This window comes from Mobula birostris, unplaced genomic scaffold (assembly GCF_030028105.1).
Source record: "Mobula birostris isolate sMobBir1 unplaced genomic scaffold, sMobBir1.hap1 scaffold_420, whole genome shotgun sequence".
Classification (NCBI taxonomy): Eukaryota; Metazoa; Chordata; class Chondrichthyes; order Myliobatiformes; family Myliobatidae; genus Mobula; species Mobula birostris.
In genome coordinates, this window is record NW_027277297.1 from 416,454 (window position 1) to 435,820 (window position 19,367).

The 19,367-nt window shown below is 52.1% G+C and overlaps 2 protein-coding genes across 4 annotated transcripts in view; both read right to left on the bottom strand.

Moving 5' to 3' along the window:
- The window catches only part of uroc1 (urocanate hydratase 1), a 108,828-nt gene extending 99,749 nt beyond the window's left edge, over positions 1-9,079 (bottom strand). For all 3 annotated transcript variants that reach the window (XM_072250577.1, XM_072250576.1, XM_072250575.1), the window contains exons 1-3: positions 8,913-9,079; positions 2,594-2,724; positions 195-288 (exon numbers count right to left, since the gene is read on the bottom strand). In XM_072250577.1, the coding sequence (XP_072106678.1) occupies positions 195-288; positions 2,594-2,724; positions 8,913-9,038 (351 nt within the window). In that variant the 5' untranslated portion in view covers positions 9,039-9,079. The remainder of the gene's footprint in view (positions 1-194; positions 289-2,593; positions 2,725-8,912) is intronic.
- Positions 9,080-12,042: 2,963 nt separating this feature from the next.
- On the bottom strand, positions 12,043-19,058 carry LOC140193178 (mitochondrial intermembrane space import and assembly protein 40-like; the record flags this gene model as incomplete). Its single annotated transcript, XM_072250578.1, has 2 exons — positions 12,043-12,871; positions 18,959-19,058. Coding segments are annotated over 2 exons (399 nt in total), but the record flags the coding sequence as incomplete, so codon positions are not given.
- Between the last annotated feature and the right edge of the window lie 309 nt (positions 19,059-19,367).

A 19,367-nucleotide genomic window follows, 5' to 3' on the forward strand; every position in this document is an offset into this window, starting at 1 on the left:
CTCCTCCCCTTTCCCCCACACTCTTATTCTGCCTTCTACCCCCTTCCTTTCCCTCTCTGATGAGGGGTCTCAGCCTGGAGCATCGATTGACTGCTGAGTTCCTCCAGCATCTTCCCAACAGGACGGCGGCTCCCCGGTGGTGAAGTCAGGGAACGCACCCCTGTGCCGCCCACCGAGGGCAGTGCTGTGCTTACCTGGGCGACCCGAGGGTCCAGGTTGTTCATGATCATGTGCATAATGGCTGCAGCAGCCTTCGACCGGCTGGGATACTCCTCGAACGGATACGCTCTGGGAGGGGCAACAGAAAGAGCTGCTTACTACCCGTGGGGGCTGCCCCTCTCAGAGTCCCCGCGAGGACAGACCCACCCTGTAACCCACTCCACGTTACACCCACCCTGAAAGGTACGTGACAGCCGACGATTGTATCCTGGGTGTGACCTGAGCTGCCTCCGTTGCTCCAGCTGTGGTGACTGCTCAGTATCTCCAGAGGCTGTTCCTCCCACCCAGGGGAATGCCAATGCCACCACCCCCTCAGACACTCCCCACCCGGAGCGGGACAGCCGACCGTATCCGGTTGCAGGACGGCATTTTAGAATCACGCCTTACAGCAAGCGACTGGGGTTCAATTCCCGCTGCTGCCTGTACGTTCTCCCCGTGACCGTGTGGGTTTCCTGCGGGTGCTCCCATTTCCTCCCACATTCTGAAGACGTACGGGTCAGGATGAGTGAGTTGTGGGAATGCTATGCCCGTGCCGGAGGTGTGGGGATGTTTGCAGGCTGCCCCCAGCACCATCCTCGGTGATATGATTTGATGCAAATGACGTATTTCACTGTGCGTCTTGATGTTCCAATGTACGTGTGACAAATAAAGCTCATCTTCATCCTCATCTTGCCCTGAGTGTGAATGCTGGAACTCTCTCCCCACCAGCCACTGCAGTGACTGGAGACGGTGGATCACTCTCACCCTGTGACGGGCAGTCAGGGATGGGGTAGACGGGATTACAAAACTAGAGTATTGCCTGCAGATTTGGTCACCTTCTACAGGAAAGGGCACAGAGAATACATACAAAGACGTTGCCAGGACTGGAGGACTTGCGTTATTGGGAAAGATTGAATAGGTTAGAACTTTATTCCCTGGAGTGTAGGAGAACGAGAGGAGATTTGATAGAGGTATACAAAGTTATGAGGCGTATAGACAGGGTAAATGCAAGCAGGCGTTTTCCTCCGACGTGGATGGGACTACAACCAGAGGTCATGGGCTAAGGGTGAAAGGTGAAAAGTTTAAGGGGAACAGGAGGGGGAAACTTCTTCACTCAGACAGTCATAAGAGTGTGGAATGAGCTGCCAGCACAAGTGGTGCAGGTGTGCTGAAATTCAACATTTAATTGAAGTTTAGGTAGGTATATGAATGGAAGGGATATGGAGGGCTAAGGTCCCGGTGCAGGTCGATGGGTGTAGGCAGTTTAAATGGTTTCTGCATGGCCTAGATGGGCTGAAGGGCCTGTTTCTGTGCTGTGTTTCTGTATGACTCCAAATGAGTCCCAGACACCAGAAAATATTCAAATGTCTAAACTTATTTGTGGTGTTGTAATTGCACAGGGGCTTGACTGAGAGTTGGAAATATCACACCGTCCCTTCACAGGCCTCTCCAGCATCAAGGAGACTTTTAAAAGGCATTCCTTATGGATATGAAACCTGAGTCACCCTTCCAGCAGAAGGTAATGCCCACAGCTAACTACATCAGAAGGTAATGCCCACTGCTAACTACCCATCAGAAGGCAGATCATCCTCGCCAGTTCAAGGGGCAGTTAGATGCTGGTGGCACTGAGATTCAGAGTGTTTTACAGGAACTGTGTCAACGTGGGGTGACGGGGTGCAGACACATCCCTACCAAAGGAGGTGTAAGGCGCTCCTTCCCTCTGCTAGCCTGCAGGTCACCCTTGGGCAAGGTGTAGCATCTGCCTAGCCTCTCCCCCGCCCCCGATCAAGGTCATGGGAAGCCATGGGAGCAGGTGGTGATGGTTGTATGAGCAGCTGGTGCAGACCACAGGTCCTGGTTATGTGACACTGACAGTAGGATTGATAATGGCTGGAGGGGTGGTGGGGGGCACCCATTTGGAAAGACACTGCCCAGAAGTATACAATGGCAAACAACTTCTGTAGAAAAATTTCCCAAGAACATTCACGGTCATGGCAAAACCAGGATCGCCCACGTCAGACAATGCAGCGCATAATGATGATGTCACATGACACGGCTCGTAATGATGATGATGTGTCAATGTGAAATTGACATTAAAGCACAATCAGAGGGTAAAGCAGCAACAAGAAGGGGGATTGAGGACAGTGGGGGGAGATTTGAGGATGGTGGGGGGAGATTTGAGGACAGTGGGGCAATTGAGGACGGTTGGGGGGAGATTTGAGGACAGTGGGGGAGGAAGATTTGAGGACAGTGGGGTGGGAGAGGATGGTGGGGGGGAGATTTGAGGATGGTGGGGGAGGGAGATTTGAGGACAGTGGGGGAGGAAGATTTGAGGACTGTGGGGTGGGAGAGGATGGTGGGGGGGATTGAGGACAGTGGGGGAGGGAGGCCTCACCGCATGTCGATCTGAGGACAGAACCGGTACATGTAGATGTGCCCAAACTGCCTGAGCTCGTCAGTGAACTCCGGGGCCAGAGCAGCGTGGAGATCCGCTGGGAAGTAACGCAAAGCATTCCTCACCGCCAGCTGCAACAGCAGGGACATACCGTCAGTACAGACATACTGACACACACACACACACACACACACACACACACACACACAGACATACCCACCCACAATCTCTCTCACACACACACGCGCGCACCTTGTAGTTACTATGGGATGTCCGTCCCCACCCTCTAGAGAGGGAATCACTTCTTCGACTAGACTTGGATGGTTGTGGTTTTGCCTGGACCAGAAATGCGAAAATCAATCCCTGTCTCACTCCCCAATGGCATAACATGTGAGGGGTGGTACCGAGGGAGGGTCACTCTGTGGGAGGGGTGGTACTGAGGGAAGGTCACACTGTGGGAGGGTGGTACTGAGGGAGGGTCACACTGTGGGAGGGGTGGTATTGAGGGAGGGTCACACTGTGGGAGGGGTGGTACTGAGGGAGGGGTGGTATTGAGGGAGGGTCACACTGTGGGAGGGGTGGTACTGAGGGAGGGGTGGTATTGAGGGAGGGTCACACTGTGGGAGGGGTGGTACCGAGGGAGAGTCACACTGTGGGAGGGTGGTACTGAGGGAGGGTCACACTGGGAGGGGTGGTATTGAGGGAGGGTCACACTGTGGGAGGAGTGGTACTGAGGGAGGGGTGGTATTGAGGGAGGGTCACAATGTGGGAGGGGTGGTACCGAGGAAGGGTCACACTGTGGGAGGGGTGGTACCGAGGGAGGGTCACACTGTGGGAGGGTGGTACCGAGGGAGAGTCACACTGTGGGAGGGTGGTACTGAGGGAGGGTCACACTGTGGGAGGGGTGGTATTGAGGGAGGGTCACACTGTGGGAGGAGTGGTACTGAGGGAGGGGTGGTATTGAGGGAGGGTCACACTGTGGGAGGGGTGGTACCGAGGGAGGGTCACACTGTGGGAGGGTGGTACTGAGGGAGGGTCACACCGTGGGAGGGGTGGTACTAAGGGTGGGTCACACCGTGGGAGGGGTGGTACTGAGGGAGGGTCACACTGTGGGAGGGTGGTACTGAGGGAGGGTCACACTGTGGGAGGGGTGGTACTGAGGGAGGGGTGGTATTGAGGGAGGGTCACACTGTGGGAGGGGTGGTACCGAGGAAGGGTCACACTGTGGGAGGGGTGGTACCGAGGGAGGGTCACACTGTGGGAGGGTGGTACCGAGGGAGAGTCACACTGTGGGAGGGGTGGTATTGAGGGAGGGTCACACTGTGGGAGGGGTGGTACTGAGAGAGGGTCACACCGTGGGAGGGGTGGTACTAAGGGTGGGTCACACCGTGGGAGGGGTGGTACTGAGGGAGGGTCACACTGTGGGAGGGGTGGTACAGAGGGAGAGTCACACTGTGGGAGGGGTGGTACCGAGGGAGGGTCACACTGTGGGAGGGGTGGTACCGAGGGAGAGTCACACTGTGGGAGGGGTGGTATTGAGGGAGGGTCACAATGTGGGAGGGGTGGTACCGAGGAAGGGTCACACTGTGGGAGGGGTGGTACCGAGGGAGGGTCACACTGTGGGAGGGTGGTACCGAGGGAGAGTCACACTGTGGGAGGGTGGTACTGAGGGAGGGTCACACTGTGGGAGGGGTGGTATTGAGGGAGGGTCACACTGTGGGAGGAGTGGTACTGAGGGAGGGGTGGTATTGAGGGAGGGTCACACTGTGGGAGGGGTGGTACCGAGGGAGGGTCACACTGTGGGAGGGTGGTACTGAGGGAGGGTCACACCGTGGGAGGGGTGGTACTAAGGGTGGGTCACACCGTGGGAGGGGTGGTACTGAGGGAGGGTCACACTGTGGGAGGGTGGTACTGAGGGAGGGTCACACTGTGGGAGGGGTGGTACTGAGGGAGGGGTGGTATTGAGGGAGGGTCACACTGTGGGAGGGGTGGTACCGAGGAAGGGTCACACTGTGGGAGGGGTGGTACCGAGGGAGGGTCACACTGTGGGAGGGTGGTACCGAGGGAGAGTCACACTGTGGGAGGGGTGGTATTGAGGGAGGGTCACACTGTGGGAGGGGTGGTACTGAGAGAGGGTCACACCGTGGGAGGGGTGGTACTAAGGGTGGGTCACACCGTGGGAGGGGTGGTACTGAGGGAGGGTCACACTGTGGGAGGGGTGGTACAGAGGGAGAGTCACACTGTGGGAGGGGTGGTACCGAGGGAGGGTCACACTGTGGGAGGGGTGGTACCGAGGGAGAGTCACACTGTGGGAGGGGTGGTATTGAGGGAGGGTCACACTGTGGGAGGGGTGGTACCGAGGGAGGGTCACACTGTGGGAGGGGTGGTACCGAGGGAGGGTCACACTGTGGGAGGGATGGTACCGAGGGAGGGTCACACTGTGGGAGGGATGGTACCGAGGGAGGGTCACACTGTGGGAGGGGTGGTACCGAGGGAGAGTCACACTGTGGGAGGGGTGGTATTGAGGGAGAGTCACACTGTGGGAGGGGTGGAAGTGAGAGAGGGGCTGGAAGATTCCCACTGAACCAACCTCGTGCTCCTATTGGGGGGGGGGATATCTGTGTGGGAATCTGTGAGCAGACTTAGCATCTCAGCCTTTCAGTGCAACTCCAGACCTTGCGGACCCAAATGCATCAGAAATCAGAACCTGGTTACGGAGGGTTAATTGTTCACGGAGCTGTCCGTCACATATTTCAAATAATAATTAACCACGTTCAGTAAGCAGAGATAACACTGGCTTGGGATGAGCAGGATTATCTCTGGACATTGGGAGTCTGTGCTGCCTTACACACACACACACACACACACACACACACACACACACACACACACACACACTTACTTATGTATATTAAATTGTTAAAAAATTAATTTGTATTAAATTAAAAATAGTGCAAAAGCAGAATTAATTAAAGAAAGTGGGGTAGTGTTCATGGGTTCAATGTGCATTCAGGAAGAAACTGTTCCTGAATCGCTGAGTGTGTGCCTTCAGGCTCCTGTACCTCCTTCCTGATGGTATCAATGAGAGGAGGGCATGGCCTGGTCAATGAACAGCATCCTGACACGGGTGCTTGTATTGTCCAGATGATTTCGGGCCCCGTGCAGAGCCATAGAGGTTACGTCTACCATAGACCTATTGTGCTGACGGGCAAATTCCAGTGGGCAGGTCCTTGCTGAGCTTGAAGAGAAGTGGTGCATCCTGTCCAGTCAGTTACGGGTAAAGCCCCCACTCCACTGTGCACATCTACACAGAGCACCATCACCAGAAATCAGCATCCATCATCAGGGAACCCCACCACCCAGGACACGCTCTCTTCTCGCTGCTGCCATCAGGAAGGAGGTACAGGAGCCTCAGGTCCCACACCACCAGGTTCAGGAATAGTTATTACCCCTCAACCATCAGGTCCCACACCACCAGGTTCAGGAACAGTTATTACCCCTCAACCATCAGATCCCACACCACCAGGTTCAGGAACAGTTATTACCCCTTAACCATCAGGTCCCACACCACCAGGTTCAGGAACAGTTATTACCCCTCAACCATTAGGTCCCACACCACCAGGTTCAGGAACAGTTATTACCCTCAACCATCAGGTCCCACACCACCAGGTTCAGGAACAGTTATCACCCCTCAACCATCAGGTCCCACACCACCAGATTCAGGAACAGTTATTACCCCTCAACCATCAGGTCCCACACCACCAGGTTCAGGAATAGTTATTACCCCTCAACCATCAGGTCCCACACCACCAGGCTCAGGAACAGTTATTACCCCTCAACCATCAGGTCCCACACCACCAGGTTCAGGAACAGTTATTACCCCTCAACCATCAGGTCCCACACCACCAGGTTCAGGAACAGTTATTACCCCTCAACCATCAGGTCCCACACCACCAGGTTCAGGAAGAGTTATTACCCCTCAACCATCAGGCTCATGAACCCATGGACTCACTTTCAAGGGCTCTTCATCTCATGTTCTAGATATTTATTGGTTATTTGTTTGTTATTATGATTTCTTTCTGCTGTTTCTATTTGTATTTGTCTTTTTCACTCTGGTTGTCCTGTCCTGTGCGGTGCAGTGCGGTCTTTCATGCTTTCTATTATGTTTCTTGTGGGCATCCACAGTAGGTGAATCTCAGGGTTGTTATGGTGACGTCCGTGGGCCTGTCTTTATTTGCAAGGGGTTTTGCTTTTCATATATCCTGTCCAACCTTCCAAGTGCTTCTGGTACATTTTTGTCTTTAGCGCAAGGGGAGAGGGGCCGGTTTCGGATCGGCAAAGCTATGGCAGCTGGGATCTGGTGTGCAACAGGAACGGAGTGAAAAAGCAGGGAGAGGTTCTAATGCTGAGACATTGGCGTCAGCGGGAGCAGGGTATCCTTGTACACCGATCACTCAATGGAAGCACGCAGCTCAACAAGAAGCTTGAAAGGTTTGTTGGCCTTCGAGAGGATTTGTGGATGAGGGTAAAGATATCTCACAGCAAACAAACAGGCCCCGGGGAGTTTGCATCTGGACTGTTCAAAGTTCAAAGGAAATTTATCGAAGTACATACTATGTATGTCACCTTACACTAACCCAGGATCCAGTTCTTGTGGGCATTCACAATAACCACAATAGAATTAATGAAAACCCGCACAAAAAGCTGACAAACAACCAATGTGCAAAAATACAAAAGGAAAGAAAGAAAAAATAATAATAATAAATATCAAGAACATGACCTGTAGACCCCTTAAAAGTGAATCCATGGGTTGTGAGATCAGTTCAGTGTTGTGTAGAGGCCAGTCTCCCTGTGTGAGGAAGGACACGATTGTGCCGGACAGTCTGCCGGAACGGGATCTGCCTTGGAGCAGTTTATCCGCGGCGAGAGACTGGACAGGCCGAGGGGTGACCGACAGAGGCAAATAACATCACCACAGGGGAGAGAGCCAAAATGTTTCGCCCATGGTCAGGGTATCAAATGGGTTTAGGGTGAGACAAGAATTCACACAATGCTGGAGGATGTTTTGTCAGTACGCGAGGAGAAGAACTCCACCCAGCCATCAACCACCTGAGCTACACATCTTCCAGGTTACATGAATGGCAGAACAATGGAGGTCCACGTGGCGGGGAAGGGTTAGAAGATTGTGGGCTGAATGGCCTGTACTGTGCTGTAATGCTCTGTGTCCTATGTAACAGGGAGATCTCGATCGGCTGGGCCAGGTGGACCCAGGGACAGAGATGGTGTTCAATCTCGACGAGTATGAGGTGTTGCATTCTCATGGGAAGCCAGACCAGTGCGGGACTTACACACTGAACAGCAGGGCCCTGGAGGGGCCCAGGAGCGCAGGTACATTGTTCCCCGAAAGCGGCATCACAGGTAGACAGGGTGAAGATAGCTGTTAACATGCGGACCTTCACCAGTCGGGCAGTGGGGATGTTATGTTGTAGTTGTACAAGATGTAAATAAGGATTTATTTGGAATATTGTGTCCAGTTTTGGTCACCCTACTGATGCCATCGAGCTGGAAAGCGAGCAGAGGAGATTTGTGCGGACGTTGCCAGGATTTGGAGGACTGAGTTATGCAGAGAGGCTGGGCAAATTCACTAGAGATAGGCGAATGAGGATAGAAGTGTATGAAACACAAGGGATGCAGACAGGGTAAACGTGCGGGCAGTCTCTTTCTTCCAGGGTCGGGGAAACTAGAGGGCTGAGGTTTAGGGTGAGAGGAGAGAGGTTTAATAGGAGCAGGTTTTCACACACAGAGTGGTCAGTAAATGGAACCAGAGGCCAGAGGAATGGTTCAGGCAGATACATTAATAATATTCACATGGAAGAGTACAGCGCAGGAACAGGCCTTTCGGCCCACTATGTGGTGCTGAAGCAAATAAATTAGTAATCAAATGGCCCTATAAACGCATCGCCTATGTCCATATAACTCCATTGTCCTCGCGTTCATCCGCCTATCTAAACGTCCCGAATGTATCTGCCTTTACCACCGCCCCAGGGACAATTCCACCACTTGACCCTCACATCTCCTTTGAAATTACCCCTTCTTATTTTAAATGCGTGACCTCTGGTATTAGACATTCCGATCCTGAAAAGACACGAGGACCAGGTATGTGGATGCGAAGGGTTTGGAACGAAGGCGGGCAAATGGGACTGTCTCAGATGGGAATTCTGGTTGGCATGGATTGGACGGGCCGAAGAGGCCGTTTCTCTAGGGTGGTTGACGGGGAAGATCGATCCCGCCGCCTGTACCGAGGGGTGGGCGCCGTTACCTTCTCCTCCTGGGGTGTGAGAGCAGGGGTGCGGACGGGAGCGTGGGGCACCCCGCTGCTTCTCCCTCTGTTGGGGGGCAGCGGCTTCAGGGGCAGCCCCGAGCACAGTTCCCGCAGGCTGCTCATCCTGACCGGTATCGCAGGCCGTCCCGAGTCCGAGCTGCTGCCGCAGGGGCCGGAGCTGGTTAAAGGTGAATCGGGTGGGAGGGTGGGTCCCGAACCGCGACCAGTATTGGACATCACCACCCCCAGGGAATAAATCATTAACACCAGAGTCGCGGAGCTCTCAGCTCAGAAACGGGCTCTTCAACCCAATAACGCTGCCCTCACCCCATCCAACCAGGGACAGGGGTCCCCTTGTCCTCATCTGCCACACCACCAGCCTCCGCGTCCAGCACACGATCCTCCGTAACTTCCACCGTCTTCAACGGGATCCCACCACAGGCGCCTCTTTCCCTCCCCACACTCTCTGCTTTCCACGGGATTCCCTTGTCAATTCGTCCCTCCGCACTGACCTCCCTCCCGGCACCTACCCTAGCAAGCGAAACAATTGCTACACCTCCTCCTCCCCACCACTCAGGGCCCAAACAGTCCCTTCCAGGTGAGGCCACACTTCACCTGAGAGTCTGTTGGGATCATAAACTGTGTCTTGTGCTCCCGCATATCGGTGAGACCCAGTGTCGATTGGGAGACCGCTTCGCCGAGCACCTACGCTCCATCTGCCAAATAAAGCGGGATATCTGAGAGGCCACCCATTTTGATTCCACTTCCCATTCCGACATCAGCCCATGGCCCCCTCTACTGCCGCGATGAGGCCGCACTCAGGTTGGAGGAGCAACACCTTATATTGTCTGGGTAGCCTCCAACCTGATGGCATCAACATCGATTTCTCGAATTTCCAGTAATTCCCCCCCCCAACCTTGTCCCCTTACCTGCCCATCACCTCCCTCTGCTGGTCTCCCCTCCCTTCCCTTTCTCCATGGATTTTTAATTTGTTCTCTCCTGTCAGATACCCCTTCATCTCTTTCACCAAGGGGCTTCACCCCTCCCACTCTCACCTTCCTCTCCTCCCCTTCCCCCTCCTTCTAGCTCTAACTTCTCATCTCCTTTCTCCGGTCCTGATGAAAGGTCACGGCCGCAAACGCCGCCTGGTTACTCTTTTCCATAGATGCTGCCTGGCCTGCTGAGTTCCTCCAGCATTTTGTGCCTGTTGCTCAGATTTCTAGTCTGCAGGTTTTATCTTGTTTGTGCTTCAGTGAGTCCATAAACTATGGGAGCAGGTCAGCGATGGGCAGGTTAACGGCTCCTTTACCCACTTCCTGGCGGCAGCAGCAAGAAGAGAGCGAGGCCGATGCTAAGGTCCCTGCTGATGGATTTGTTCAACGGTGGGGAGTGATAGTATGCTCCATATCCACTTTTTGTAGGATTTCCATTCAGAGAGATCGGTGTTTCCATACCAGGCTATGATATGGAACACAGCCAGTCAATATACTCTCCACCACACATCTACAGAAGTTCGCCAAACCTTTAGATGTCATGCAGAATCTTCAGAAACTTCTAAGGAAGTAGTTTCTTTGTAACTGCACTTGTGTGTTGGACCCAAGCCAGGTCCTCTGAAATGGTGACACCATGGAATGGTGCCACGATGGAGCTCAGAGCCTGCAGCATTGTTTTCTGATCCTGTGCAGTGACCCCCCACCCCCCGCCCCCCAATACCAGATGCAGCAGAGTGCTCTCTGTGGCTAAATGCACATCTCCTGCCACAGGATGGGAAATGAGGAAATCGGCAGACGGAGAGAGACGGAGAGTTCAGTCAATGGGAAATATTTAAGGGGCATTTCTTCACTTAAGGTGGCACTACGTGGTAGATTGTAATATTTAAGAGAGGTTTGCAGCATCATGGTAATGTAATGATTTGCAGTTCCAGCGACCCAGGTCCAATCACCCGTGTGGTCTGTACATTCCCCCACCACCAAGCGGTTTCCCCCAGCTGCTCCCGTTTCCTCCTACATTCCAAAGCCATACAGGGCAGGGTCAGGGTCAGAGTTGTGAGCATGCTATGTTGGCTACTCTGGGCTCTGACCCCAGAACATATTCATAGCAATCTACAACACTAAAACAGGCCCTTCAGCCCATCTAGTCTGCAGCAAACCATTTAAAGTGCCTATTCTCATTGACCTGCAGCAGGCCCACAGCCCTCCATATTCCTACTATCCATGTACCTATCCAAACTTCTCTTAAACATTGAAATTGAAATCACACCCACTTGTGCTGGCAGCTCATTCCACACTCTCACTCTCAGTGAAGAAGTTTCCCCTTAAACTTTCATTTTTCACACATAACCCATGACCTCTGGTTGTAGTCCCACCCAACCTCAGTGGAAAAAGCCTGTTTGCATTTACCCTGTCTATAACCCTCAATTTTATATACATCTATCAAATCTCCCCTCATTCTCCTAAACTGCAGGGAATAAAGTCCTAACCTGTTCAATCTTTCCCTGTAACTCAACTCCTCAAATCTCAGCAACAACCTCATGAGTTTTCTCTGCACTCCTTCAAAGTTATGACATCTTTCCTGTAGGTAGGTGACCAAAACTGCACACAATACTCCAAATTAGACCTCACCAATGTCTCATACAACTCCAACATAACATCCTGCTTCCTGTACTCAATACTTTGGCCAATGTGCCAAAAGCTTTCTTTAGAATCAGAATCCGGTTTATCATAACTGACGTGTGTCATGACATTTGTTAACTTAGCAGCAGTTGTACCCTATCTACCTGTGACGCCACTTTCAATGAATTATGGACCTGTATTCCCAGATCCCTTTGTTCTACCACACTCCTCAGTGTCCTACAGCTCTACCCTGGTTTGTCCTCCCAAAGTGCAACGGCTCACACTCATCTGCTGGTGTTGGCACAGTGTTGGTCACTGACAGAAACAACACATCTCACTCTATGTCTCAAAGTACATGTGACAAGTAAAGCTCATCTTTGGAAGGGTACACGGATGGAGGGCTGCAGTCCAAGTATGGGTAGGAGACAGGTCAGCACAAACAAGGTGAATTGAAGGCCTTGTTCCTCTCGGACTCTATCATCCCTAAGAGAGCAAACGAAACAGTATCCACGACACAACGTAAAAATGTCTTTAATTTAGAATGTATTAGCTGTGCTGTGGGGAAGGGGCTGGTTACACGGGGTGGCAGCTTTCAGTGCAGCGTGGGTATTGATTAGCTGCCACCCTGCCGCGGACTCAACCCCTTGCCCATCAGTGCAGACACAGAGCCTGGTCCCTGCTACAACCACTCGGGGGGAGGGGGTGGTCACCACGTAAAGGACCTTAGCAGCGAGACTGTCCTGTTCACACCCTCAGGGAGTGACTCTGACTCTTCTCCCCCTCCCACTGCCCATCTCTACCCCAACAACTGCAGGGAGACGCCCCCTTATCACCAGTCTCTGTGCCAGCAGCTGCAGGGAGCCCCTCTCCCTTCACCCCCCAGCCCCAGGTCCCGGTCTCCGTGCCAGCAGGAAGTCCCCCCCCCCCCCATGAAAGTGAAGGTCAGTCTTCAGCCGGCAGCTGGGAGCTGGTTGGACTGCGGAGAGGGTTTGAGGGGCCGGTGGGAAGGGGGACACTGGACACCACCCCCTCACCACCCTACTGATTAGCTGGAGCCCTGAGTCTGGGCGATGGGCGTCTCCTGGACTGGCAGTTCGCTTGGCTGCTCCTGGTCAGTCGGGCTCTGGGCCTCGCCTTCCTCGTCCTGAGGATAGAGGTCGGGATAACGCTGCATGCACTCCTGCATGGTGCGAAACTGCTCCAGGCAGTCGGAGCCCTTCACCTCCTCCTGGCTGTAGTGGAAACAGGAAAAGGCAGACTTGAACTGCTCGCCACAGGGACCGCTTGCCATGCCTCCCAGGCACGGGCAATTCCAGTTAATATCTCCGTTCGGTAAGATCAGTCCTGCAAGCACAGAGAGACACCGCGTTAGGAAGGGCACCGGGGGAGTACAGACCATCAGACATAGGAGCAGAATTTGGCCATTCAGCCCATCATCTGACTGATTCAATATTCCTCTCAACCCCATTCTCTTGCCTTCTCCCCATAACCCACCTAATCATGAATCTATCAATCTCTGCTTGAAATATACCCAATGATCTGCCCCCCACAGCCAGCTGTGACCATGAATTCCACAGACTCCCATTCATCTGGCTAAAGAAATTCCCTCTCATCTGTCCTAAAGGTATGCCCTTGTAATTCTGAGTGTGCTCTCTGGTCCTAGACTCCCCCACGATTAGAAACACGTATTGCAAAGGCCAGGGTCGGGGTCGACCGTGGATGTTGCATTCCAACTATCTACCTGATACGCACGCCAGGGCTGTATGAGATGGAGAACAAGCTGTTGATGAATCCAAAGGATCGGCAGAGGCCGACACAGTTTGGCACCAGCAGCATCACAGGAGTTGCCGGTCAGCATGAACTCAACGTTGGACTGCCTTAGGGATTCCAGCTCCAGACTTCTCCTCAGGCTTTACTCCCAAAGCCTTCCCCATGAGTGGGTACAGCCGCAAGGCAGTGGAGATATGGGATTAGAGTTTTTCTTCTCCTAGATGAGTTGCCAACCATAGCTGAAGAGCCCCATCAGCTCAAAGCGACTGGTTTTAAGGTGACTGCCTTTCGCCCTTTTCCAGTCAGTAGAAACGGTTCTGCCGGGCTTAGTATCTAAGTCACACGTGAAGGCCAGGAGCAGGATTGGGCTGTCAGAGGCTGTTTGAAACACACACCATTGGGAGAATTTAATAGGTAGTAGGAGCTTATCCCCAATACCACCCACGACCATAACAACCTGAAGGAACCATGCACTGCACATCCACTCTACCTAGGTCAGGGGTTCCAACCTGTGGTCCACACCCTGTTGCTCAATGGGATCAGTCCACGGGCCCCTTGCTCAATGGGATTGGTCCATGCCATAGAAAAGTTTGGGAACCTCTGATCTTTCAAAAGACCATAATACACAGGAGCAGAATTGACCCATCGAGTCTGCTCAACTCTCAACTCCACTTGCCCGCCTTCTCCCCAAAGCCTTTCACGCCCTGACTAATCAAGAGCCTATCAGCCTCCTCTTTAAATTCACCGTGACCTGGCATCCACAGCCACCTGTGGCAATAAATTCCACAAACTCTCCATCTCCTGGCTAAAGAAATTCCTCGTCTCTGTACTAAATTATCCTCCCTCTATTTTGAGGCTAGACTCACACGCCACAGGAAACACCCTCTCTACCTAAGCCTTTCAATATTCGATAGGTTTCAATGAGATAAATGCCAGCAAGTACAGACCCAGAGCAATCAAACACTCCTTGTATGATAAGCTTTTCATTCCCAGAATCATCCTCGTGAACCTCTCCAACGTCAGCATATCCTTTCTTAAATAAGGGGCACAAAACTGCTCACAGTACTGTAAGTGTGGTCTGAGCAGTGCCTTGTAAAGCGTTAGCATCACATCCCTGCTTTTGTACACTCGTCCTCCTGAAATGAATGCCAACATTGTATTCGGGTTCTTTACTCATCTCCAACATAGGTACTGGGGGCAGGAGAGTCTCCTCCTTGCATCACGGGGCAGCCCAGTGCTTTACAGTGCCAGGGACCAGATTCAATTGCATTTCAAAGGGTGGGGGTGATGGGGGTGGGGAGGGTCTTCTTGAAACCTATTGAATATTGAAAGGCTTAGGCAGTGGATGTGGAGAGGACGTTTCCTGTAGTGGGGGGAGTCTAGGACCAGAAGGCACAGCCTCTGAATCTATCTAGAACAGAGATGAGGAGGAATTCAGCCAGGAGGTGATGAACCTGTGACATTCATTGCCACAGACAGATATGGAGGCCGTCACTGGGTGTACTTAAAGCAAAGATATGGAGGCCGTCACTGGGTGTACTTAAAGCAAAGTCAAAGAACTGAGTTCTTGACTAGTAAGGGCATCAAAGGATATGGGGAGAAGGCAGAAGATTTGGGACTGAGGGGAAATTAGTCAGCCACGATGACATGGCATATTCTGCTCCTATGTCTTATGGTCAATTCACGCTGCTGTCTGAAGGGAGGTTGTCCATTCTCCCTGTGACCACGTGGGTTTCCTCCATGTCCACCCCATTTCAGAGGCGTGCAGGTTTGGATCAGTAAGTTGAGGACGTGCTATGTTGGCACCACAAGCATAGGAACGCTTGTGGGCTGCCCCCAGCACGTCCTCAGACCGTGTTCGTCACTGATAACAACACATTTCACTGTACGTTTTGATGTACATGACAGACAGCGCCAATCTTTGTCTACGGGGAGGAGATACAGGGATCAGAGTCCTTTATTATCACTGACACACGTTGTGAAATTTGTACTGCAGCAGTACAGTGAAATACATTCAAAAAATTACTAATTTACAACAAATATAAAAGGTAGTGCAAACAGAGAAAATAATGACCGTTGAGAAACCTGATAGCTGAGGGGTAGAAGCTAAAACGTTGAGTGTGTCTACCCTCCCTGATGGTAGCAATGGGAAGAGGGCATATCCTGGGTGATGGTAGTCCTTAATGATCAAAGCTGCCTTCTTGAGACATCGCCTTTTGAAGATGTCCTCGATAGTACCCGTGATGGAGATGGCTGAGTCTCCCATTCTCTGCGGCTTTTGCAAGAGTGGACACAGCACAGGCACCAAGGGCCGAAAGACCCCCTCCTTCCATTACATGAGGGCGGGGGGGGGGGTGGGGGATCAAGAATTGGTCTTCCAACTAACACTAGCACGGGGCAAATACTTGTGGGGAGGGGGTGAGCGGGCGAAAGGAGAATTTGGTTGAGATGGGGATTTGACGAGGCTCCATATCCACCCACAGGTATCAGATAGTGACAGACAGTGGAGCTAGAAAGTTTGTGAGGCAATAAATAGAGCACTGTCGCCATCTCGTGGCGTGGTTTGGAATTACAGCATCAGCCAAACTCGGTAACTCTGGATCTGCAGGCCCGGGTGCACACTCTCTGCTCCACAGCAGATGGGCAGTGCCATCACTGGAGTTGCCAGTCAGCGTTGATCTCAACATAGGGGCTCCAGCTCCAGATTTTTCTTCTGAGTTTACTCCCAAGGCCTTCTCCATAAGCGAGTGTTATGTAACAAGGCAGTGTTGGTTTGAGATCAGGTTTGACAGGTTTTAAGGCGCCAGTAACCCACCTTTGCCCCTTCTCCTGTCAGTAGAAACAATTCCACCCAGCTTCATAGCTCAGCCACACGTGACGGCCAGGAGCTGGATTTGGCTGTCAGAAGCTATTTGAAACACACACCTTTGGGAGAATGATAACCTTAAGGAACCAAGTACGCACCACGTTTGCTGTTTGCCGTTCAGGAGCAACATTCAGCTTTGCTCACCTTCATTGCCCACCTCACACCGCAGTGTGCAATTCTGGTTACCTATCACAGGAAAAGTGTGGTGGGTTTGGTGACCCTGCTGGAGAGATACAACATGCAATTCTGGCTACCCATCACAGGAAAAGTGGAAACACGAGGAAACCTGCAGATGCTGGAAATTCAAGCAACACACATAAAAAATGCTGGTGAACGCAGCAGGCCAGGCAGCATCTATAGGAAGAGGTACAGTTGAAGTTTCAGGCCGAGACCCTTTGACCAGGACGGAGGACCTCGGCCCAAAACGTCGACTGTACCTCTTCCTATAGATGCTACCTGGCCTGCTGCGTTCACCAGCGACTTTTATGTGTGTTACAGGAAAAGTGTGGTGGGTTTGGTGACCGTGCTGGAGAGAGACAGCATGCAAACAGCAGGCAGAGGAGAGACTCGATGGATTTGTAAAATTATGAGGAGAGACAGTCAGAATCTTTTCCTCAGACAAAATGCTGGAGGAACTTGGCAGGTCAGGCAGCATCTATGGAGAAGAATAAATAGTTGATGTTTTGGGCTGAGACCCTTCTCCAGGAGTAAAAGTTGTGGGATGGTGTGGTGGTGCTGAGGGTTTAGAGTTTAAAGCTGACACGACAGGTAAGCTTGTTTCTAACTAGCAGCTGCCTGGAATGGGTTACCAGGGCTGGTTGTGGAATCAGGCAGTATGGTGGAGTTCAGGAGGCTTTTAATACACACATGAATATGGAAAGATTGGAGGGATGTGGATGATACACAGGAGGAGGATGTTTAGAACATAGAACAGTACAGCACAGGAACAGGTCCTTCAGCTTACAATGTTGTGCCAAACCAATTAAATAGGCAATCAAATGACAACTAAACTAATCCCCAATGTCCATATCCCTCCATTTTCCTCACACTCACGTGCCTATCTAAACGTCTCTTATAAGTCCCTAATGTATCTGCCTCTACCACCGCCCCAGGAAACACATTCCGGGCACCACCGCTCTGTGTATATACAAAAAAATCTTGTCCCTCACATCTGCTTTGAACCTACCCCCGTCACCTTAAACGCCTGCACTCTGGTATTGGACAGTTCAGCCCTGAGAAACAGATACTCCCTGTCTACTCTATCTATTCCTCTTATAATCTTATAAACCTCCCTCAGTATAAAGTTTCCCCTCAGCCTACTTTAGCAAAAAGAACCCAAGTTTGTCCAGCCTCTCGTTATAGCATGTGGCCTCTAATCCAGGCAGCATCCTGGTAAACCTTTTCTGTAGCCTCTCCAAAACCTCGACGTCCTTCCGATGAGGCAACCAAAACGCTGTGCAATTCTCCAGCTGTGGCATAGCTAGCTGTACAAAGCTGCAGCACAACTTTCTGACTTCTGAGCTCAGTGCCACGACTACTGAAGGCAAGCATCCCAACGCCTTCCTAAACGCCCAGTCAACCTGTGCAGCCACTTTCAGGGAGCGATGAACTCCAGGGTCTGTAGTCCAGTCCCAGTGACTGCACCCTTTCTATATGTGGGTTCAGTGGGCGAGCCCTCCGTTACGTCCCCGGAGTGCAGCTGTGAGCCGTGACATTGGTCCTGATTAGCAGTGTAACTCTCCCTCTGCCCCCACCCCCCACCACCTCACTGACCTCCCTCTCTGTCTTCTCTCCAACATCGAAACCCTGGGACATTAAGCACCCATTCCTGCCCTCTCTCAACCAAGTCTCTGTAATGTACTGGTCCTTGCTCCAAGTTCATCACCTTTACCCGTAATACTCCTAGCATTAAAATACACTATCCATCCCATCATATCTGTTACTTTGCTCCTGCCTGTTTTCACTGGCCCTGATGCCGCCCGTCCCTCCATCTCTCCACTTTCTGACCTGGTGCTCTGGCTCCCACAGCCTCCTGCCAGACTAGTCAAAACCCTCTCGAGAAGCACTAGCAAACCTCCCAGCCAGGGTTGGGAGCACCACCGTTTATAAACTTTGTATTTACTTAGTAAAACTTCAGCATCGAGATTGGCATACTATGAGTCGGATACTCTGTCCAGAGCTGTACTGGTCTATGTTCGATCGTTTCCACAAGACACAGGAGCAGAATTAGGCCATTCAGCCCGTCTGGTTTTCTCCATCATTCTATCACGACTGATTCATTATCCATCTCAATCCCATTCTCCAACACCCGAATCACAAACCTATCAACCTCCACTTTCAAGACATCCAATGACTTGGTCTCCACAACCATCTGTGGCAATGAATTCCACAGATTCACCACCTTCTGGCTAAAGATATTCCTTATGATCTTTGGTCTAAAGGGACATCCCTCTATTCTGAGACTGTGTTCACGGGTTCTAGAATCCTCCACTATAGGAAACAACCACTCTATCTAAGCCTTTCAATATTTGATGGGTTTCAATAAGCTCCTCTCTCATTCCTCTAAACTTCAGCAAGTACAGGCCCAGTGGATGTGGAGTCCCATCCTTGTTTCCCCTGGAAACTGTGGAGCTGTTGGGATGGATTTAGGAATTGAAGCTCCCATTGCTGCAAGCAAGACCACTTCTGGGGGGATGCACAGAGCTGAGGAATTCTCTCTGGGACGTAGCAAGGATTGATTGGCTGCAGCTGAGGATCCCGGGATACGTGAATGGTCACACAATGCCAACACTCACCCTGATCTTCGTAAGGGTCATTGGGATCATCTGCAATCAGCTCAGCACTGCTGGGAGTCTCATGATCCTCCTTGGTGACGAAGATGATCCTGTCTTTGCCTGAAAGTCAAAGGAAGGTTCAGATTAGTCCACAACAAGACCACCATGTGTGTAAGTGTTATGCTAAGCACTATGGCACCCGTGCTGGGCAAGGAGGTTCAGTGACGTTCTTATCCAGGGCTTCAGTCAATGAGATTGAAAACTGGAGGTGGGGAGTGGGGGAGTGGGGAGTGGGGAGGGAGGAGGGAGGAGGGAGGAGGGAGGAGGGAGGAGGGAGGAGGGAGGAGGGAGGAGGGAGGAGGGAGGAGGGAGGAGGGAGGAGGGAGGAGGGAGGAGGGAGGAGGGAGGAGGGAGGAGGGAGGAGGGAGGT